The following is a 23,904-nucleotide window of genomic DNA, read 5'->3' on the forward strand; positions in this document are numbered from 1 at the left end:
CAGCCCAAGGGCCCATAAATAGAGTAGTGGATTAATAAATTCTGTGATACAATTATATAATGGAATCCTACTCAGCCATAAAAAAGAAGAAAATCTTACCTTTTGTGACAGTCTGGATGGACCTGAAAGGTATTATGCTAAGTGAAATAAGACAGTCAGTGAAAGACAAATACCATACAATTTTGCTTATATGTAGAATAAATAAACAAAATAAACTAAAAAAAGTAGAGATAGACTCAGAAGAACAGACAGACAGCTGTCAGAGAGGAGGGGTGTTGGGGGACTGAGAGAAAAACATGAAGAGATTAAGAAAAAAAGAAAAAATACGTCTCATAGATACAGAAAACAGTATGGTGATCATCAGAGGAAAAGGCGGGTGAGAGAGATAGAAGAAGATAAATGGGGAGAAATGGTGACAGAAGGAGACTTGACTTTAGGTGGTGAACACACAATACAATATACAGATGATATATTATAGAACTGTAGGTTTGAAACCTACATAATTTTATTAACCAATGTCACCTCAATAAATTAAAAAAAATTTTAAAGCAACCTGTGAACCCATATACAAAATCTCTACTGTGTTTTGTTAAATCTCTCATGACCTCCTTGGGTATGCTGATAGCTTCTGGTTTGAGACAAATTTTGGCTCAGTTTATCCAAATCTAATAGCTTTATGTATTGGAGAAACTACATCTTAAAACATTTTATCCCTCATATATTTTAGGAAAGGATACAATTCCATGAAGTCAGTTAGGTTTTTCTTGTAGTTCACTCAAATTTCTTGGGGGACATTCTCAAAAAATAATTAACGAGCTAAAAGACTATTCAAGGACACAGTGATAGAAGTAGGATGACAATGAAACAGAAGACCCATTAAACTCTCTACTTCATGGTGTGGTGTTCTATGTAATGCTCCTTGCTGCTTCATTTCTGAACTGTAAGGGAGAAATAGATGTCTAATTTAAGCTAAAAGTACTCTTGATACCTATATCATCTTATTAAAGTATTGACAATTTCTAGGGTTGGCAAAAAAGTAAATAAATACAAGATTTTTTAAGAATCTAAAGGACAAAATATAAAACTAAGAATATTTTAAAATCTAAGTTAAAAAATTAACAATTATATGATGTGGAATTTCAATTAGCATTAAAAAGCTAAAGCAACCAAATAGAAATAAAAGAATAAAACTAAGAATAAAAGCTAAGTTTTCTAAAATTCTAAAACAAATATAAGCTAAACTACATAAAATTTAAAATAAAAAAATTTGAGGCTAACTTGATAGCAGATAGAGAAGAAGAAAGATGTAATATTAAAATAAGCAGTAAAGTCTAACATAAAAATTTTAAGTGTGAAATTCAGTCAAGAGGAAATAAAATGATAAACTTTTTAAAAAGAAGGTTACCATAACAGAGGAAAAAAGTATAAATCTTTATAAAAATAAAGTGTAAAAATCATGGAAAAGGGAGATCTAATAACAAGGTAGAGCTAATAAAAATGTATATTAGTATCAAATTCCTCTTGGATCAGCAACATGCTTAATGGATAAAGAGCCAATGAGAGAGGGGAGAAGATGTAGCTCTACTTTTATCAGTGAATATTTGACACCGAAGTTATTTATATTTAATTTTCAAACAGCTTTAAAGGTCAGTTGTTTGGTTCCAAGTCCAAAGTAGTCAGATCCCATGTATCAGAATATCTTTGGAAAAAAGAATACCACAGATACATTAAAAGCAGAAAGCAATAATTTAATGCCTCATAGTTAGAGATGAACAAAAAGTTATAGTATTTTAGAACCCAAAATTTAATAGTATACAGCTACTTAGATATAAGATAATCATCATTACACAACTGAATAGACCTCAAATAAATTAAATTATTTCAGTAAGTACAGTTTTGGAAACTCATAATTTTAACTGAGTTTTAAAAATCTGAAATCAGATTTCATTCTTTGTTGTAAATAAAATGTAAAATTGGTTTTGGAAATAATCATATCAAAAAATTTAAGGTTTTAATACTAGTATAACTTTCATCTAGAAATTTCTCTCCATATTCCACCATCCCTCCACTTGCCCTCACAATCAGGCTCATCATAACAACAGCAAACTACAGTCATTGACTCCACTCTTAAAACACTGATGTTTACTTACTTTCATTGTGCACTGCACCAAAAAAAATATTTTAGAGCTTGAAAGCAGCAAGAGGTAAATTTGACACAATAGCAAGAACCTACACATTTGGCTTCAATTTCCTCATTTCCTCACTGTGATTATAAAAATCACATGTTCCTTTCCCATTTACTTGTTAAAAACTTTTCTTTTAAGTAGGTGTTTTACTGCTTCCTTCACATCTTTGTTTCTGAGACTGTAGATTAAAGGGTTCATCATAGGAGTCATCACCCCATAAAACATGGATACAAGTTTGTCAGTAACATCCAAGTCATCTGAATTGAGTGTCTCTTTAGACCTGGGCTTCATGTACATGAAGAGAATGGTTCCATAGAATATTATCACCACAGTCAGATGGGCTGAGCAAGTAGAGAAAGCTTTGTTTCTCCCCCCTGAAGTGTGGATCTTGAGGATACTGGAAATGATTAATGAGTAAGAGATGACAATCAAGAGCAGGGGCATCAATGTGAACAATGTTGTGGCCACGAGCATGATGAACTCATTGTCTGAGATGTCATCACAGGCCATCTTCATGACAGCCAGAATTTCACAGGAGAAATGATTGATGACATTGTTCCTGCAAAAGGTCAATTGTACCACAAATGTAGTTTGTACTGCAGAGTTGATAACCCCTGCAAACCAGGACCCAGCTGCCATGGGCACATAGGAATTCTTGCTCATGATGGCAGGATATCTCAGAGGGTTGCAGATAGCCACATACCGGTCAAAGGCCATCATGCCCAGGAGCACACACTCTGTTGTCCCCATGGCCAAGCCAAGGAACATCTGCACCGTACAGCCAGAGAAAGAGATGGTCTTTCTTTCTGAGAGGAAGCTCACCAGTGTGGAAGGGATGGAGGTGGTAGTGTAGCAGATGTCCAAAAAAGAGAGGTTTCCCAGGAAGAAGTACATAGGGGTGTGAAGGTGGGAGTCCAAGATGCTGATTAAAATAAGGGTGCCATTGCCCAGAAGGATGACCATGTACATTATTAAGATTAGCACAAAAAAGAGTAGCTCAAGACTTGGGTAACCAGAAAGCCCCTTTAAAAAGAATTCCACCAGAATAGTTTGGTTCTCCCATTCCATTTTACTTTTCTCTTTTACCTGTGAATATTCAAATAATTAAAAAATAATAATAATTTCTTTAATATGATAACTTCAAGTTCATCAATGTATAAATATAAAAGTTTGCCATGAACCCAATAAGAAGAAGGAAGAGAGAAAATAAGGAAAGGAAAGAAGAGGGAAAAAATGGTGAGGGAGTAAAGAAACAAACAATACAGAAAGAAGAGTATGAGGGAGCTTTATAACAATCACTCTTTCTGCACCAGCAAGTTCATGAGGTTTTATTAATACATTACCTCATTTAAACGCCACAATCCTTATCATTTTAAAGATAAGAAATTTTTCTAAGTTAACCTAAGAGAGTTTATTTTAGCCTGAAGTTCTAAAATTAACATGTAGCAAAGCCCAGGATCAAACTCCAACTTGATTGTCTTCCATAATTATGGGTTTTTATTAATGAACTATAAAAGCAATACAGAATGAATTACATTAGCGATTGGGTTAATTAACTTGTAAAGACAACCCAGCTCCCAGACCAAGAAAACTCAGCAGCAATGCCCTGCATATTAAAACACTGAAAGACATGTGTCAGTCTGATGAGAGAAGGTCAGCAATAAAACCAAGCAGTGTTTATTGACTGATTGCCAAAAACAAAAACAAAAATAAAAAACAGAAAAGCCAGTAAAATTCATGGAAAGCCCAATAATATGTTGCCTTTTTATTACAATATAAGTATCCTTTTTGTGTGGAATATAAAGTAATTTTTTAATTTTTATTTTCTAAATCATCATACAGTAAAATTGATTTTGTTTACTTTGTTATACAGTTCTGTAAATTTTAAAACATGTATAGATCATGCAACTACTACCATAATCAGGACATGGAACTCTTCGATCACCCTAAAATCCCCATTGGGCTAACCCTTTATAGCCACCACTTTCGTCCACTCATAAATTCTATCAAGGACTAATTTTTCATCCCTACGGTTTTACCTTTTCCAGAATGTCATATAAATGGAAATATATGAGCCATTGGTGTCTGGTTTCTCTTAGCATAAAGCAGTGAGATTCATTCAAGTTGTTATTGCTGACTAGTATTCCAGTTCACAGTTTATTTATTCACCTGTTTAAAGACAGCTGGGTCATTTCCAAGTTGGGGCGATTATGAATAGAGCTGCTATAAATATTTATGCCCAGATTTTTGTGTTAACAGTTTTCATTTTTCTAAGGTAAATGTCCATGAGCAGAATACTGGATGTTATGAGACATGCATACTTAAGTTTATTAGACACTGCAGTTTTTCAGAATGGCTATGTCATTTTTGCACTCCAACCAAAAATGTATATGATTTCAACACTTGGCAGTGTTAGCATATGTATTTTTTATACATTCTCATATGCATGCTGTGATATTTCTTCAAAATTTAAATTTGCATGTCCCTAATGACTAATGTTTGGGGAATTTTTTTCATTCTTATATTCCTTTTAGTAAAGTGTCATTCATGTTTTTGCCCATTTTTAATTGGGTTGTTTGGTTCCTTATTGTTAAGTTTTGAGAGTTCTTTATTGGGGGGGGGCTCTGCCCCCCCATCCCACCCCACACCCCACCCCCACTGCCATGAATGAGAATAAGTCTACCAAGACAAGAGCTGCTTGGGGAGGAAAAGTGGCTGATCTCTCAAAGGAGAAGGCCAAGAGCCTTTTCCTCAATGGGTTTTTATTGAGTTTGTTTGCACAAGAATACAGGTAAAGCTCATTAATCATTGTCAGGCAGTAAGGATCAAACAATAGATAACAAAGAACTCTGAGGGCCTATTCTGAGTCAGGACCTGATAGCTAAAGAGAAATAAAACTTCTGAGGAACAAACTCACTTCTTGCTTGGACCCTTATTTAATTGAGAGCATTCTAAACAAAGCAGGTTTCACAGGATTTTACATATTCTTTCTTAGGCCTGATTGCCTGAGGAACCCGCCCTTTCCAGCACTGGGATGCCCTCTGTCATTGTTTCAGGCTTAAGTCAGGCAGGGGAAGTAAGGCAGCCAAGAGATTAGGAGACTTCTCTCAAACAGAATGAGGACTCAGGCTTTGTCAAAGCCGTGGGGTGAGGGTCCATCACCCCCTTTTGCAGTAGCCCCCCAAGTCCTTCCTTGGGGGCTTCCCACATGATCATGCCTGTCTTAGATCATTCCCCCCTTGGGGAATCTTACCCATCATTGGCTAATCAACCAAGCATTGGGGGCCAGTTATGGATGAAGTAAAAGGAGCAGAAGCAGTGCTCCTGCCAGGGAGATAAGCTTTGTCTCCTTAGTGGCTTCTGGTCCAAAGGTCGCTCCCTCAGCCTTAGCCTTGCACGGGCGGGTTACAGCTTCTGAAACCAGGCAGAGTGGTTCCCAACACTTTATATATTCTGGTACGAATCATTTATCAGATATATCATGCACATATTGTCTACAAATCTATGACTTGTCTTCTAATTCTCCTAATGCAAACACCTTTAGTTGCCATTTTTATCAGTTGTTTCTTTCCTTTTTAAGATTTTATTTATTTATTTTTTAGAGAGAGGAAGGGAAGGAAAAGGAGAGGGAAAGAAACATCAATGTGTGATTGCCTCTCACCCACCCCCCACCAGGGACTTGGCCAGCAACCCAGGCATATGCCCTAGACCAGGAATCAAACCAGAGACCCTTTGATTCACAAGCCTGTACTCAACCACTGAGTCACACCAGCCAGGACTAATTAGTTGCTTCTTAAGTCCAACTGAAAGAAAGATGATGACCAAAAAGACATCTTCCAAAAGTTCACTGACACCTCTTACCTTGAGTGAATGCTCAGGGAAATAACTACTGCCATCACTCAGGAATCAGAAAAGGTAGGTTTTTGCATTCAAAGATCTTTACTCATAAAGTCTCAGGCCATTCCTTTTCTTTTTTTTTTTCCAAAATAGTGTCTCCCCACACACACACACTAATTTCCAGCAATATCCTGGTTCAAGGACACAGAATCCATTGAAAGTGCTCTAACCTATTCACAAAACAAATAAGCTCTTAGTGTGTAGACTATTTCTCCTTATTCAGGAAGCTTGGAGGGAATTTTACATCTGAACTGAATACTTTTGACATATTTCAACTAGCTTCTAATTACCTATATTTACTTTTGGTCATTATTAGGATACTTATTCTATTTTGTCCTTATTCTGATCAATTCTACACTTTTTACTTTGAGATTCTTTTATACCCTAAAGATATATGCTTCTTTTACTCTGAGGCCCAGATCACCTTTGTAAAGCTAGCCACCCAAATCCTAATCCTGGTAATTGATAACTGAAAGGCAATCTCACTGTCTCACAAAGCAAGCTCGCTTTGCCTATTAAAAAGAACCTGAATTTTTTAAATGAAATTGAGATTTTTACTGACATGCAGATATGCTTCTGAGAAAATCTTTCTACAGAAAATGTTCTGTAAATGATAGAAAACTTCTAGCATGAAGTCACGGGATGTTAAAACTATTACAGTACAACAAATACAATCAGCTCCTCCACAGCTCCAACCACAGAGAGGAGTAGGCCGCTATCAACTTTGGAGGGGAACAGGCTGTGAGATGTCTTTCACAATTAACAGGGAAAAGCTCAAGCACTGCCCAACAAAAGGGCATCGTGCAAGTCTGTGCTGCAGATGGAATCACCCACAGGGGACTCCACCTCCTGTTTCCCCAGCTTTGCTTCTTCCCAGCCCTGTCCTGCCTGGGGTCCTGCACCAGCAAAAACCTGTAGCTTCAGCCCACATTGCTCCCTTCAGTCCTCACTGAAAGCCGTTGTTCAGTGGATTGGATGAGTGATGACAGGCCTCTGGTTATGTGCAGGACACACACTCTATATGGTTTCTATATGAATTAAACCTGCCTATGGCCAGCAATGTCCTCAGGGCTAGGGTCCCTTATCCATGTCCCCACTGCTTGCAAGGCCAGTAGCTAGCTTTGTGACCTTGGGCAATTTGCGTAACTTCTGTATCTCAGTATCCTTACATTTAACAGAGGATTTTAATAGCATTATCAAGTGCTCTCGGAAGGGTAAATAAAACGCCTGGAAAGCACCTAGCACATGGTAAGCACTGTTTGGTTTCCTTCATCTTCCCTCGACTTTTTCTTTTTTCAAGGCCTTTTACATTGTGGGTCCCAGTTTCATGCTCTTACAAGAGTACCTTTAAATTTTCACAGTCAGACTTGTTCCAATATCTGGTCTCTTCTTACCCAACCAATAATTTTCATCACATATGGTATGACATGGGTGCACATTATACCAAACTCTATTCACTTTGCAATGAGGAGCATTATACAAGTACAGTATAGCAGAGGCCAGTGCCACTTAAAACAATGAACTCACAGGTTGGCATTATTTTAAAGAGGGGCTATTTAAATTCATTCATCTAAATGTTAGAGTTAAAGTCTGACAAATATTATACCTCAGTTACCATAGAAATACATTACCGCCACCACCAACGAAAAGAATTAAACACACTCAAAACAATTTCCAAGACTCATGCAAACATAACAGTGAAAGTCAAATTCTTTCCTATTAGCTAAGAACTCATCGCTCTTTTTTATTTCCTTTTTACACTGATCAAAAGACGTATTCAAAAACAAGTAATGAAGTTTTCAAACAGCACTCCCAGTGGAGAGGCGCCGGGACAGGGACTGTCTGCTGTGATTGGTACTGGACAAGCATTTGCTAACTGAACCAAATAGAAATGGATTGGTGCTGTGAGGTAAATTTTTACAGAATCCAAGTTTTGGTGACACCAGCCTACTTTATGTTCTGGATCAAGAGTACAAATCTGCTGCCTATTGTACAGCAACCTCGCTGGACCAGTGAGAAATGACACCATCAGACATGTAGGCACTTGTACTAAGGACCAGTGAACTATATTCTGACTAAATGAACCTTTATTTTCTGTAAGATAAATTCTACACCTATATAGCCATCTTTTTTGACATTTAAACTACTTTATATTTCAAATTACTTTTTTGGTCATATTTGTTCTATTTTTCTTCATTTTCTAAATATATACAAGAAAATCCACTCAGAAATTTTTTAGTCCTATTCTCTGTAGACTCTCTGCGGTAAGATATATTATATCCCAAAACATATATCCTATATCAACTCAGTTCATTGGCCTGACATCCCTTGGATTTGTGTTATTGGTATGTTTGCAGCAATTACATCTAAATGGAGGGTTCACTCACCTCCTAGGTTGCAACACACAGAAGATTGTTTTGCCTTGTTCTTCTATTTGCAGGCTTTTGAATGAAATTTTCTGTGAGGTTGAACTTCTGAAGATGTTATCACTGAAAAGACAGTGTCACAGGACTCGTTTTCTGGAAAACATTGATAGCAAAGGTACGATTTCAAAATTGTTTTAAAGCCTATATAATACTACCAAATATGATTGATTACAAAGGAAGTATATAGTATTTTGGTTATGCTAGTTCAAAGTAAGAGGAAAATGAATATTTGAGAATATGGACAATTTCATTAGCTCTTCAAGCCCAGGTGGAAATACTGCCCCATTCTGAAGACCCAGGAAATGCTCTAAAGAATCTTCTGCAGGCTCAGGAAAGCCATTTAAATATTTCTTGCTCTCAGGGACTTATGCAATTTTGCAAGCCACAACTTTAAATTGCTTCAGGGGAAAGGTGTTCAAAACTTTTGAAAATTTAAAAATAATCCCCTAAAGACTTAATTATACTGGATCCATTACTATATTTCAAATAACCAATCAGAAGTCTTGAGGATGTATCTTCTCCTATTCTCAGTCTATTATCAGACACTGTTGCAATCCTCAACCCAAACATATTCTAATTGGTTTGTCCAGAATTTTGTTCATTTTACCATACTTTATTGGTAATATAGTAGAAATACCTCATTAACCTATCCTAAGTCTTAGTTATTAGTAAGAAGAATAAGAATAAAAATATATAAGGTTCTAGACTTTGTTTTAAGAATTCTATACATATTGATATTTAATTTGAATTAAATTAGTGAGAAAAGACAAAAGGGTTTTATTTTACAAAATAAGGGAAAATTATTTCATTTGACTCAAGCTCAGAATTTATATGTGCTTATGTGAATGAGTGGCATTTTGAAATTCACAATAAATTCAAAATTTTGAAACTATATAATGAAAACATAGAAGGTATCAAAGTATTTGGTTTCCTTATTGTAACTGTACAACCTAATTTGTAACTCAGTCCCACTCCATACTATATGCATCTCCAAAGAATTCACCTAAACAGACAGACCTATCACCCAGATTAATTGGCATAAAATCACCAAGAAGCAGGATAGTAAGAAGCTAAGAAAGTTCATGGGTAAGTGGAATGGGGAAACTGAGACAAAAAATTAAACAAGGCCAAACAGTTTGAGCAACTTATAGACAGCTGTGTGAATCCCAAGAACTTATCTCCCCTAACCAAGGACACTTGAGAGTGAATGGTTTATACCTCTTCTCCCTAACCAGTGATCACCCTGGTCTGGGACATAGAGAACAGAGACCCAATTAATGTCATTTGTACCAGCTAAACCCAAGGACAGATGAAGTTGGGAACAAAAAACAAAAAGTCCCATTAAAAACCAGACAGACCCAAGATAAAAGTAAAACCAGACAGACCAAAGATATTCTTTGGTATAACAGACCAAAACATATTTCCAAAACCTATGCACTCATTTTAACACATCAGCATATTAAAAATGTAGCTGGAAAGCTGATGAATATACTGCTGAAACCATCCCCTAAGATTCTAACCTGCAGGAAAAAAAGATTAAAAACCCTCAGAACAAAGACTCAGTGTGGGCTCACTCTAGAGCATGCCCTTGCCCCTTGTTGGACATGAACTTTTTATATCCTTTTGAACTCTACGGGTCTTAAGGAGTCTTGCAGCCAAGGGAGCAGTGGGCAGTGGCAGCTGGACCCAGGCTTACCCCCTAATCCTGTCTCCAGGGGGCCGGCTTTTTCTCTGACTTCCAGGTGAGCTAATAGCAGCCTGGTTGTGCTCACTTCTTTCCTATAACTTGTCTAGGGAGCCAAAGCAGCCTCACCTAGGCACTCTCCTTTTACGTCTCCTACGCTAAGTCTTTCCTTTGTTTCACTGTCCCCAGCCTTAATAAATGTATTCTCAAAATCACCTGAACTTGTTCTGTGAAAGCTTTCCTGTATGAAGTCAGGAACCCACATGCTACAGCCTGAGGCAGAGCACTCCAGGCCTGTGTCTATCTGGTAACAACCACCTATCTAATTTAAACAATTAGGACATGCGCTCAGTCATATTCTATTTGGCCAACAGTTCTGTTTAGGGGTTTTTTTTCCTGTTAGAAAGACAAAGTTTTTATTTTCACCAATAACTTTATTGAGTTGGATATTTTGAGTATGCTGGCTATCTCCCACATGGTATAACATTGATTATTCTCAGTTAATGTCTCAGTTTGATTGCTATCAACTTCAACTGGTCTACCTGACTATGGAGCATCGTCCAGTGAGAACATCCAACATGAAACTTGGCAAACTACTTTTGACACATTCAATCAGTCACAGCACAAATCTTTCTTTGCATTTCAGTTTTGTTTTTACCTTCCTTGAAATAATAAAGCATAATATACCAAAAATATTCCATATTTTCTTCTATCTTCAATATTAAAATGGCTACACAAAAATTTACCAATTTTGGTAAGTTTTTTTAATGCATGCTAATATGACAGCTGTCACAATACAATCTAACAAAATTGTTTCAAATGAAGTTAAAGACAACTAAGCACTACTTTGGCCAACCCAATACTTCTACAGGCAGTGCTTGCCTTTTCTTGAACTGCTTCACCCAAGTAATGAGTGCAGTTTGTTCACCATAAGACCACTAATCCAGACAAAATAGATTTTTGCTGAGGTCTAAAAGTATGGGGAAAAAATTACAAAATGAATAGGAAACAAGTTAAAATTGGGTCTTTAACATCATTGTTCATGAAATTCAGTGACCTGATGACAAGGAATTGCTTCCCAGACAGTTTTCTAGACTCTTTTCCCAAGAACAGAGCTCTTTACCCATGTCTTCCTTTCTTCACCATAAGTCACAGGGGATCCTTAAAATCCTTTATCCAGCATTGCATAAGTGAAGCACCCAATTAAGTCACAGCAGAACGATGTTTCAAGCAAATGAAATTATGCCTTTACTTTTCTTGGCAGAGAAGTTTTAGTTGCTACTTTTTTCAACCTATTTCATTAATGCTAGAACATGGGTGATAATTTTATAAGTTAAATAAGGCCCCACACAAAAATAATTTTTTAAGCTATAGTTATCTGTTATGTCATCACCTAGGACATATAAAATGCTCTAATGGGCATGCAGTTCAACTCAGACCCAATGTGTAATCTCCAGGCCTAAAGAAATTGCTTAAACAATTTATTTTTTCTGTCTTTTTGTTTTATTGTTGTTCAAGTACAGTTGTCTCCATTTTCCCCCAACCACTCCCCCCACTCCAGCCATCTTCACTTCCCACCCTCTATCCTACCCCCCTTTGGCTTTGCCCATGGTGTCCTTTAATACATGTTCTTTAATGACCCTTCCCTTCTCCCCCATTATTCTTACCCACCTCCCCTCTGGTTACTGTCAGTTTGTTCTTTATTTCAATGTCTCTGATTATATTTTGCTTGCTTGTTTGTTTTGTTGATTAGGTTCCACTTATGGGTGAGATCATATGGTATTTGTCTTTTACTACCTGGCTTATTTCACTTAGCATAAGGCCCTCTAGATCCATCCATGCTGTTGCAAAGGGTAGGAGCTCCTTCTTTCTTTCTCCTGTGTAGTATTCCACCGTGTAAATGTACCATAGTTTCTTTTTTTGATCCACTCATTTACTGATGGGCATTGTGCTGCTATGAACATTGAGGTGCATAGGTTCTTTTGAATTGGTGTTTCAGAATTCTTAGGGTATAATCCCAGCAGTGGTATTGCTGGGTCAAAAGGCAGTTCCGTTTTTAGTTTTCTGAGAAAATTCCATACTGTTTTCCACAGTGGCTGCACCAGTCTGCATTCCCATCAACAGTGTACTAGAGTTCCCTTTTTTCCACAATCTAGACAGCACTTGTTATTTGTTGATTTGTTTATAATGGCCATTCTGACCTGTGTGAAGTGGTATCTCATTGTGGTTTTAATTTACATCTCTCCGATGGCTAGTGGTGCTGAGCATCCTTTCATATGTCTATGGGCCCTGTGTAGGTCCGCCTTGGACAGGTGTCTTTCAGACTTTACTTTTTTTTCACTATGAGTGAACTTTTCCAACACAATTAGGCACCGGCTGATTTTAATATTCAATCAAGCATGAGAACCACTGATCTAGTAGAGAGTCTCTCAAACTTTAGTACATTAATAGCTTTTGTAAGACATTTACTTTAATAAAGCTGGCCTGCAACAGCTATTTTCTTGAATGACAGTGTAATAATGTGGGGTAATGTATTATTTTCATTTGGTCCATTATCATTAGTGATCATTTCTGTTTCCTATATTTTCATGATCTGTGCCATACTGAGAATCAATTTAGCTGAAGAGGGGAAAATAAAGCCTCTTCTATGAGCTCAGACCACATAACAGTGTTGATTGTGTCTTATGGGACAATCTTCTTTTTGTACATAAAGCTGAAGTCCAAAGACATGACTTCAGACAAACTGATTACCTGGTTCTGTGGGACAGTCATCCCCATGCTCAATTCTATCATCTATAGCCTGAGGAGCAAGGAGGTACATGCCTGGAGCTATGAAAATTAATGAATAGGCCCTGTTTCTGGAGAAAATTATAAGAAACTGACATCTTTGAGAGTTCAATTGCATGAAAAAAGCTCACATATTTTGGGACATGGGTTTTAAACATAAACAGAACAAAAGAAGGTCATATGTTGACTCACAGTTTCAGAGTTAGAAGAAATCTCAAGAGCTTGGAGTCCAATTATATCACTTTCTAAAAATGACTGTAATCTCATAAAAATGTAGGGCTAAGTAGTCTTAAGAAACACAAGTAAGCTTATGGGAACAAGACAAAAGAATATTTGAAATTAAGCATTTCCAAAAATATATATATAACACATATATATTTATATATATAAAAAAAATATATATATATATATAATTTAATGCTACCTCCTCCGTGCTACCCTAACCCTTACCTCCTACAGCAATTTTCTTCTATGCTATAACCATGTGTTAGCTTCTGAAATCTCACCAATGGCAAAACCATGGCTCATTGTTCTCTGTATGAAAACTGAGTGCCAATTAATAAAAAATACTGGGCACTCATTTTGTTAAATTAATAAATTAATTAAAATGGAAAGGGAACAGTAAAAATTGAGGTCCATATATCTGAAATATGACACAGGGAAACAAGGTAAATATATTTTAAATAATATGTCATCTCCCAAACAAAAATTCCAAATACTTTTGGAAAATAGCAGCTAATCTTTAAAGTAATGGAAGATAAAGGAATGAATAAAAGATACAGAAGAGATCATAAAAACTTCTCCTTTGAATGACTATTGAGTTGTAATATATAGTGGCATTTTTTAAGATATCATTGCTCCTCTGATTTTATATATCTGCTCCAATTCTGAACTATTAACTCAGATTTTATTTTTTTAAGATTTTATTTATTTATTTTTAGAAAGAGGGGAAGGGAGATACAGAAACATCAATATGTGAGAGACATCAATCAGTTGCCTCTTGCACACCCTCAACTGAGGAGCAGGCTCACAACCCAGGTACTGACTGGAAATCAAACCAGATGCCCTGACTGGGAATCAAACCAGTGACCTTTAGGTTTACAGGTTGGCACTCAATCCACTGAGCCACACCAGCTAAGGCTCAGGTTGTACTTTTAAAAACAATTTTAAATTAACTCTACATATATGGTGGTGATTTCTAAAGAATATTGTTGAAATGCTGTGCAAAAGAAAAAAATTTTTTTTTTTTTGCCACAAAGGAAATTCAGTTTGTAGCACAAACAAAAATATCCTGATTTAAAATCAAAAGTCAAAATCTAAATTGTGATTCTCCTTCAGAAAAATTATACATCATTAATAGGCAACCTTTTTCTCCCTTTTAAAGAATGTATCACCATTTTTCTTGTCCTCCTGACATATCTCTTGATATTTACCTTACTCCTCAAACATATTATGGAATTTATATAGGAAGCAGAGACAGACAATGGACTTAAGTCTTAGCTGCCATTTATGACCTATGTGACTTTTATATAAGCCTACAATTTCTCATCTACCTTAAAGGCCATATGGAACTGATCCTTGAGAGTAGGGACAATAGCATACCCAGCACTGAATCTTCAACCCCTAAAAGACACACACAGAGTGTTGAAGAAAAGGGGGAAGTAATCACAAATTTAAAAAAGAAAGGCAACACCTATTAACACTACCTATTATTATCAATTAATAAAAACAATTTTAAAAGATAATATATATGAGACACTTAGCAAACCAGATAGTATTTATCAGTATGCATTAATTAAATAATAATGCCTTACCCATGTACAGCCTTCCTCATTTGTTCTCTGATTCTTAAAAATAAGGACACTAAGCAAGAATTCCTGGGTATCTGTATCTAAATGAAACAGTAAGCTACTTTAAAATAGTGTATATATATAATCTTATACTAGTATATATATTTATTACCTTATAAATAGCATGTGTTAATTCTGCATTATTTAAATATTACTTTATATCTCATCACTTACTTTCCTAATTTGTTCATTGTGGATCCCTGGATGTTTACAATTGAACATGGCACAAGAAAGGAGGGAGCATTCGCAGGAGGCGATGGAAGAGGATGAGGTGGCTAAAGGGGATGAACTCTGGAGGTCAGGCTTCATTTTGTCTGATCAAGAGAGGAATGGACTAGAAGCAGATATTTCAGATATTTCATCTTTACATTAACCATAGCATGATAAATGCACTGCTTCACTAGTATTAATATATTCTAAATTTAGTGTACTCAGCCAATTTTTGTAAATCAATCAACTAAACAAGGTGTGTGATACTTATGGGGCTTGTGTTATAGACCTAAAAACACATAAACTATGGTATAATACTAGATTATAGTGGAACGCAGAAGAAATGAAGGATCTAGTCCCTGCTATTAAAAATAAATAAGTAAAGTTATAATTTAATATGTCTCATTTTTCCAGTATTTTAAGGTTTTCCACTATGTTTACATAAAGGATTTCACTAGCCTACCACTTCACATTGACCAAGTGATTCAAGTTGGATTTTAATAATGATGAAACTGAATTTCAGACAATGAGTGAATTTAGAAATTGTCCAAAGTCATATTATTTCACTCCAGGTCTCCTTAAATTATATATATTTGTGGGCACAAATGAATACATGCAGAGCAATGTGAATACTGAACAGCTAAGGGGAAAATGGTAGAGGGTGTTGGGATTAGTCAGTGACATAAGAACATACATTAAGTACCTAAACCTAACTTTAGAAAGAAGGAACAAAAACATAAGGAAAGAATCAAGGAAAAAGCTAACATCCAGCAGTCAAATTGACTCTCTGCACCACAAGAAGTGTTTAAACAATACCACCCTCCACTAACATAAAGTAAAATAGCCTCCCAAGTGTTGGAGGCATTTTTTTTCTCTTAGACTTAGGTGCTGAAAAGATCTCCCACTAAAGAAAAATAACTTGAAGTCCTAGGAAAGATGCAGAGGTGAATATATATAGTCAATATCTATATATCAAAGCCAATTCTGGTAATGCCTAGATTTCCTAATCCTGTAGAATGTTCTCATTCATGTTACTTTCTTTTTATTCTCTGTTGCCTCTATTAATTACAGTGAAACTTTAAACCAAAGGATTATGAAAGTTATTTGAGAAACTATTCCACAACCAGTCAGGAAGAGAACAGAAACTCTAAAGAACTGGGTAGGTCTCAGTACCGGAAGCGTACAGGAAAGAAGACAAGATGAAGGCAGTGGCTAGCCAAGAAATATGAAACAGCTCTGAGAACTTATCAGCAAGAGGTATAGCACTTTATCCTCCCCAGTGCCAAAATAATCTTTCTAAAACACCAATCCAAAAGCACCAATTTCTTTCTTATAACCCTTACTGAATTCCATTGCCCACCTTAGTATTTTAAAACTTTTCCTAGCAACAGAATACTTTTTTCCAAATAAAATATTCTGTGGAACCCTGGGGCATATAAGACAGACAAAAGCAGAGCCAGGTAGAGAGTTAGGGGTATCAGAGATGTGACTTCTTGGAATGTGCTAATCTGTGTGGTAGCCCTAATGCATCCTCCTAAGCCCCAGAGAGTAGAGGGTGGCCACTTCAAAACTATATTGAGACATTGACAGCTTAGCATCTGAAGCCCCCACAATTTGGCTCTAGGCTGCCTTTCCAATCTTTTCCCCTATTACTACACCAACAAAACAACCTAAACTCAATCAATCCAAACCGTTAGTGTTAGTGCATTCTTAGGGGTAAGGCAATATACATGTTTTATTATCTGTCTGAAAATTTCTTCTGCACAAGAATTTCCTCTGCACCATGGGGAGAATTGTGTTTCCCAGTTCAGTCAAGCAAAAATAGCCCTTTCCCATCCCAGAATTCCCCCTTCTAGGGAAAATTTACGTATTCGCCTATTATAGTTCTTAAGACACTGAATTATAATTGTGACCCACTTAAGTTAACCAATTTTATGGCCAGTGTCAGCATGGTGAGACTGCAAAGCAAACAAAATACATCACCAAATTTCTTAAAAGATAGTACACATCTTTACTGAGATTTTTAAAAGACACCGAGAAAGAATCACCAGCATCAAATCTTCCCAGTTGGCCAATTTTTCTTTTCCTCTATTTTTCCAGTAGCTATTTAGATATCTCCCATATCTACCTTTGAAATCTCTAATATGCAAATCTTTCTTCCTCATTGTATGATCTCCTCTTTCTCATTATCCTCTTTTATTTGTGTCTTAGAGACGGACCAAGCCCTTTCAGTTTATACCATTTAAACTACTCCAAGTCCATCCATTACTCCGTTCAGCCCAATAAAGACTCGGCATACTATGAAAGCAAAATAGTCAGCTTAGAAGGTAAGGGAGAGGAAGATGTTATGAATATCCTTTAATATTTTTGTCCTGAATTTATGTGTCAGTCTGTGCTCCACAAGACTGTGATCTCTTTCATAATGTTTTGGTTTTTGTTTCTATTTTATTTAGTGTTTTGATATCCCCAATAGCACATTGCCTGAGACAAAATAGGTAATCAGTAAATACTGGTTGATTGTGTAACTGAAATAAGATATAAACAACTAACTGAATGAATGGAAAGCTAATATTCTACAGGAAATTCACATAACTGAAAAAATATTTAATGTGTGACACTCTAAGCCCATTATCACAATGTTTGTAGAGAACCATGCAACCAATTTCTTTAGAAATCAAGTACTTTTTTTGAGTCATTTATCAGTAACAATGTTTTTTCACTCAAAGATACCACAGCTCATCTATTGAAACTCAAGATAGACCAAATTTCCCTATTAGCTGGGTTGTCTGCACCAATTCTCACATTACCTCAGACATCTCTGAAGAGAGGTGCGCTTGCCAGTTTGTAGCAAAAAGAAAATCAACCCTAGTAAGAAATAGCTTCATTTTGCTACTCTTGTCTCTCTATGACATATACATAAGGTCAGGCACCTAACACCCTAAAGCGCTCACCCTTTCCCTCTAAGTGATCAAAGACTACCAGTCTCATTATGAATTATTTAATGTTGAGTTCATATAATACTCTGCCCCTTAACAAGGCACTTTCTACTTCTTAAAAAAAAAAAAAAGATATGAGACTGGAAAACTGATTTACATCGAAAATAAGTTCAGCTAGTAAAATAATATTTCCTTTTACATAAAATTATAGAACTCATCATTCCTGAACTAAAATCTGTTATCCATGGGAAGGTGAGTGGTTTGGATGACAATCCTTTTACCCATAAATTTCTGTCCCCTTTCTCCTTAATCTAGTCATAAAGGGAAAATGTAGGCCCTAGATTTCTCTCACCTTTAAATACCAGGAACAGAAAAAGAGGTTTCAGGGATTCACGGTGTCACTAACATTTATTTTTATTTTGGAGACTTCAGGTAAGAACTAGTCCTGCATTCAGAGTAAAAGAATTTTTTTAAATAAAAATAGCATTCACATTCCCTCTGAAGAGCATTTCCGACACAGTATGTTCTTCACAGCTGCCTTCACATCTTTGTTCCTCAAACTATAGATGAGAGGATTAAGCATAGGTGTCACGACTCCATAGAAGAGAGAGATGATTTTGTCTGTGACTTGGACTTTGTCTGCACCAGAAGAGTCTTTAGCTTTGGGTTTTGCATACATGAAGAGGATGGTTCCATAGAATATGATCACCACTGCTAGGTGGGCAGAGCAAGTGGAGAAGGCTTTGCGCCTTCCTTCCGCAGAAGGGATCCTTAGGATGGTGGAGATAATTAAAACATAAGAAACAAAGATGAAAAGTACTGGGACAACAAGAAAAATCATATTAGCAACAACCATACTAATAACATTTATGGAGATATCAGCACAGGCCAATTTTAAGACAGCCAAGATTTCACAAGTAAAATGATTGATGACATTATCCCCACAGAAAGGAAGCCGCATTGCAAGAGACGTTTGCAGCACAGAATTGACGCTCCCTGCAATCCAGGACCCAGCAGCCATGGGCACATATGAAGCCTTGCTCATGATGATGGGGTATCTCAGAGGGTTACAGATGGCCACATAGCGGTCAAATGCCATCATGCTCAGGAGGACACACTCTGTGGCTCCCATAGCAAAGGAAAGAAACATTTGCACTCCACATCCAGAGAAGGAAATGGTTTTCTTTGAAGTTAAGAAGCTGCTGAGAAATAGGGGAATAGAAGAACTGGTGTAGCAAATGTCCAAGAACGACAAGTTACTGAGGAAGAAGTACATGGGGGTGTGCAGGTGGGAGTCACAGACACTGACAACGATGATGATTCCATTTCCCAGCAGGATCACCAGGTACATATAAAGGACCAGAGCAAAGTAAATGGCCTCAAGCTCTGGGTAGCCGGAAAGCCCCAAAAGGACAAATTCTGTCACATAAGACTGATTGGTCTTTCCCATGTTAATATTTTCTTTCACCAAAAGGAATTCTGCAGCATCCAGAGTACATGTGGATCTGTTAAAGAGGTGTTCATAAGAGTTGTGTGCATTCTTCAGTGGTTTCCCTCTAGGTAATATGGACCTATAACTGGATACACAGATAGAATAAGAATGTTACAATCTTCTAAGCTAAGATCAGTTAGACTTTTAGATCTCATAAAAGAGATTCTAGCTCAAAAAAAAAGTCTGTGTTAAAAAAAGATTCAGAACACACACAACTGGGTTAGAATTATGTATGTTACTTACATTATGAATTTGAAATTATTTTGAATGCGGTATCACCATAACATTTTGACCAAAAAAATCTAAAATATATAAAATATTAATGGGGATATATATATAATTTCCTCCACAACTAATATGTTAGCCTTAACAAAAATCACTGGTCTTCAGCATATACATACACACACAATGGTCTATACAAATCCTGCTTCAATGGTAACAACTTTGGTTTTACAAAAGTTTTGTGACTAAGAGAACAAATCAAAAAGATACATTTTTAGAAAAGAGAACTTTTGGTTATTTCTAATTTGGGGAAAATGTATACCTGCAATATCTTAAGAGCATTAACTAGATGCATCAGTGATGTTTGTAAAAGAAAACATTTTTAGATAAAATTGTTTTTTCTGTACAAAATTGGAACATTTAGGTAACTATCCTAGCTCATACATATTAATGAATGACAAGTTGATCACAGAAAAACTCTAATGGATATGTCTCAGTCTAGAGCTAAACCATAAGTTAATGTATAAACTAAGGATTTAAGTGACAGGGAATTTACTCTTTCACTGCCAAGTATGAGAAAGCACATGTTATCTTCACCTTACACAGAAATCAGCTCCCTCCACTCCAACAGCTGCTCAGCTGGCCCTCCTCTCCCTGGATATCCAGATCACCCATGATAAAGTCACTCAAAGTATTATTAGCATTAGCAATGTTATAATTATTTGCATCCCACTTCACTGGAATATAGAATATTTCCATATTAGAATGCCAGAAACAGAAGTCCTACTATTTTATGAGATTGCTAGTCTCATAAATCCCATCCCAATAAGTTCAGTATGATAACTAAAAGAACTATCTGCTTTAGTTTTCATTAACATCAAGTAGCTACCATTACCATTGTTAAAAATAATAATAATTTACCAGTGGCAAAATAGAACAGACTTCCAGTAAAGATGAAAGTCAGGCTCTTTACAGTCATTTCACTATGAGAGGCTCCTTTAAAGAACCAGCCAACAGAACACCAAAGCAACTTGAAGTTTTTGCTGCTTTGAGGATGTTCCTAAATCCCAAAAGCAATTTAAAGTTCACAATGTGGATTGAACAGAATTTAGAAACTTTCTAGTACTTTGGAGATGAAATCCCTTAGCAGCAATTAAAACAAAGTTGCTAATACAATTTAATTGAAGTGTAACTCACAAAACAGAAATAATTCTTCTGACTTTACATTCCCTGGGAAGAACAGAGTTAAAACTACAACCCTGGTAAAATGGAATTTCAAGACATGGAAATTAAAATTGACTATATCTGATGGAGAGATGCAATAGTAATCTGTGACACATGAGTAAAAAATGATGCTTTGTTCTTAATAAAATTATTTGCTAATCACCTTTATTTTGATCTCTATACCCTGCAGTCTCAGAACCCATAAGCTTCATTCTGTTGTCACTGGTCTCCCTAAAGCAGCCAGTCATATGCACAGCCACTTTAACTGTTCTCACTCATGTCCTCTGTTCAAATAGAGGATGTGGCAATAGTAGGTTTACAGTTGTGAGTTCACAAAACAGAGTTGATTCTTGTATTATTATTATTTGTGAATTATTGTATTTTCTATATGAACAACTGTAGACCTAGTTTTGCCCCACCCTGCACACACACAATGCCCCAGACTTACCCAACCTGTCCTTCAGTCAGGCCCACACTGGCTTGAGACAACATGGAGCAGACCACATCAATGATTTCCATGGGACAAGCAAACTGTACTTAGAACAATAAAGGAACTTCTGACTTAAAGTGGATAATCCTCATGACCCTTGTCATGACTATCTTTTGAAATCAATGTCAAATCTTGAAGAATTAAATCATTATACAGGGATATTATAAAATATTCTTCAGCATTAAAATAGTCCAAATCATCATGTGTGCTGTTAAAAAGAATGGAATAAAATTTCACAATAGCACTTGCTATTGTCAGGGGACAACATTTGTCAAAAGTTTTTGAGCAAAAGATGTATCATAATGCTGAACATAGGAAAGCAACTTATGCCATGAAAAATGGTATTATGTGCTTCAACAAATCAAATTTGAAGAGCAATTCTCAGAGTTTCTAACTTTATGCAAATACGTTTTCAGTATACTGGCTCATAATGCAAATGTTGAACATGTTTTCTCCTTAATGAATGTTCAGTGGACAAAGGAATTAAATAGTTTTGATTTGGCCATAGTAAAGCTATATTACATTGCAAATGTAACTGCAAGAAGTTTTATGGGCAAATTATGTATAACAAAGAAATGTTAGAGTAGAGCCAAATAATTACAGAAATGAAATTAAAGCAGTACGTGATATAGATACTTATAATTTATTTCAGATAAACAACAAGTAATTTTTAGTATAAGTATTTCCTATGCAATATTTTCTTTTATCCCAGTGTACATATGCAAAGGCACTTAGGAATAATTCAAATTTAACTGAGTGTCATCTATTTTTATTTGCTTACATGGCAACCCTAACCTGCTGCAACCAGGACTTACATGGACCCCAGTGCAAGCCTGCATTGCCCCACCCAGCATCACTGCCAGTTCTGGCCATTCCCAAAGCCCCAGTGTCTGGGCAGTACTGCTCACAACAACCCCATGAGACAGTACTATTTTAGAATTTTTAAATGAGGAAGAGAGAAGAATATTTAGTGTATTTCCCTAAGCCATTCTAGTAGATACATGATTATATATTGTTGTCTCAAATGTACCCACCCACCACATAAATATCACCTATAGCTTCAACCTTCTGTCCTTTTCTAGGGCAAAAAATGGTAGGAAGACACAACTAGGAAGAACTTATTGAGACACACGATTGACTACTGTTCTTCAACATTCCCAAGCCCTAGTCTATTACCTCATCTTCTCCCCTTCTGATTTCATTCATTCAGTTTTTACTAATTGAGACCTTGTTCCAGGAACTATTAACTTTTTAATCTAATCATTCAATAAAAAACTTATTATGAAAGTAATATATTTCCAGTTCTGGAAAGAGCAATCTAACATAATCTTCTGACTTCCTCCTCACTCAAACATGGAAATGCTATAGAGATGAGATTTAAAATGCACCACTCTGAAGAACAGATTGAAGCTAGAAGAGACCCAAGGAAGCAGAATGTAACCACTGACAAGATATTGATTGAATAGTTTTGAGTCTAATTCTTCTTTATTTACTGCATCGCCATGGGGAAATTACACTTGACCCTCCTCTAACCCTCACTAACTAAGGCAGACAATGTAACATGAGATTTGCACAGAACTAAGAACAGGTAAAGCTTGAACAATTCACTGTAAGGGCACAGAAAGCAGCCTACCTAGAGAGGTCCTTCCTTCTGCCTTATCTCACTGCAAAACCTGGGGTATTTTTATCAATAAAAAAAGGGACTTAGGAAAGAACCGTGTCTAGACAGAGGTGAAGGAATGTACCCTTAGGTGGTGGTTTCCAGGAGAAGAAACAGATTTGCTTATACACAAATAGGGATCCCCAAACCTTGAACCCACCTCGAGTTAGGGCCTGAACTTTTTCCTTTCCTGTGGAAAATGAAGTCCATAAAGACTAATAATGTGAGAACAACTATAAAAGACAATAAAACGAACAACCCAAGATCATATGAGGTAGAATTCATTGAACAGAGTAAAAATATTGAATGAGCAAAATAAATACCCTTAATGAGATATGGGAGAGTATTGGTGGCATAAAGCAATAAGAAGTAATTACCAAAAAAAGAAAAAAAAAAGAATCACATGGTAAGACTAGATAGACTAGATAAAAAGCAGAACTGTCCAAATAAGAAACTCAGTATATGGAGCAGAATGAATACTACAATATACAATGGGTCTTAAAATAAGCCTCAAATACTTTAAAACAATTTAAATAATTTATTGAATGTCTTTGGCCATACAGAATTAAGCTAAAACTTTAGAGAAAATATAATGTAAAAAATCCCTAAATGTTATGAATTTTCATAATGTACTCGTAATAACATACAGTGTGAGGAATAAATTACAACAAATATAAAACTGTTTTGAAATTAATGATAATGAAGACACTAATAAAAACTTAGCGATTTAGCTAAAGCCAGGGAACAGAAGAAAATTTATCATCCAAAATACATGTGTTGGAAAATGATCTTTGATTCTGTCTCTAAATTAGAAAAACAACAGAAAACCAAACACTGTTG

At 36.0% G+C, this 23,904-nt stretch overlaps 2 protein-coding genes across 2 annotated transcripts; both read right to left on the reverse strand.

Moving 5' to 3' along the window:
* Positions 1-1,788: 1,788 nt before the first annotated feature.
* On the reverse strand, positions 1,789-3,275 carry LOC114504815 (olfactory receptor 13C9). Its single transcript, XM_028522677.2, has one exon. The coding sequence runs from the start codon at positions 3,252-3,254 to the stop codon at positions 2,298-2,300; it is 957 nt and encodes a 318-aa protein (XP_028378478.1). The 5' UTR covers positions 3,255-3,275; the 3' UTR covers positions 1,789-2,297.
* Positions 3,276-18,413: 15,138 nt separating this feature from the next.
* Positions 18,414-19,547, reverse strand: LOC114504280 (olfactory receptor 13C7-like). Its single transcript, XM_028522051.2, has one exon. The coding sequence runs from the start codon at positions 19,424-19,426 to the stop codon at positions 18,464-18,466; it is 963 nt and encodes a 320-aa protein (XP_028377852.1). The 5' UTR covers positions 19,427-19,547; the 3' UTR covers positions 18,414-18,463.
* Between the last annotated feature and the right edge of the window lie 4,357 nt (positions 19,548-23,904).

Source organism: Phyllostomus discolor, chromosome 3 (assembly GCF_004126475.2).
Source record: "Phyllostomus discolor isolate MPI-MPIP mPhyDis1 chromosome 3, mPhyDis1.pri.v3, whole genome shotgun sequence".
In the NCBI taxonomy this organism is placed as follows: Eukaryota; Metazoa; Chordata; class Mammalia; order Chiroptera; family Phyllostomidae; genus Phyllostomus; species Phyllostomus discolor.

Coding starts and splice junctions, on each gene's coding strand:
- LOC114504815 (XM_028522677.2), bottom strand. CDS start 3,254: ATGGAATGGGAGAACCAAACTATTCTGGTGGAATTCTTTTTAAAGGGG.
- LOC114504280 (XM_028522051.2), bottom strand. CDS start 19,426: ATGGGAAAGACCAATCAGTCTTATGTGACAGAATTTGTCCTTTTGGGG.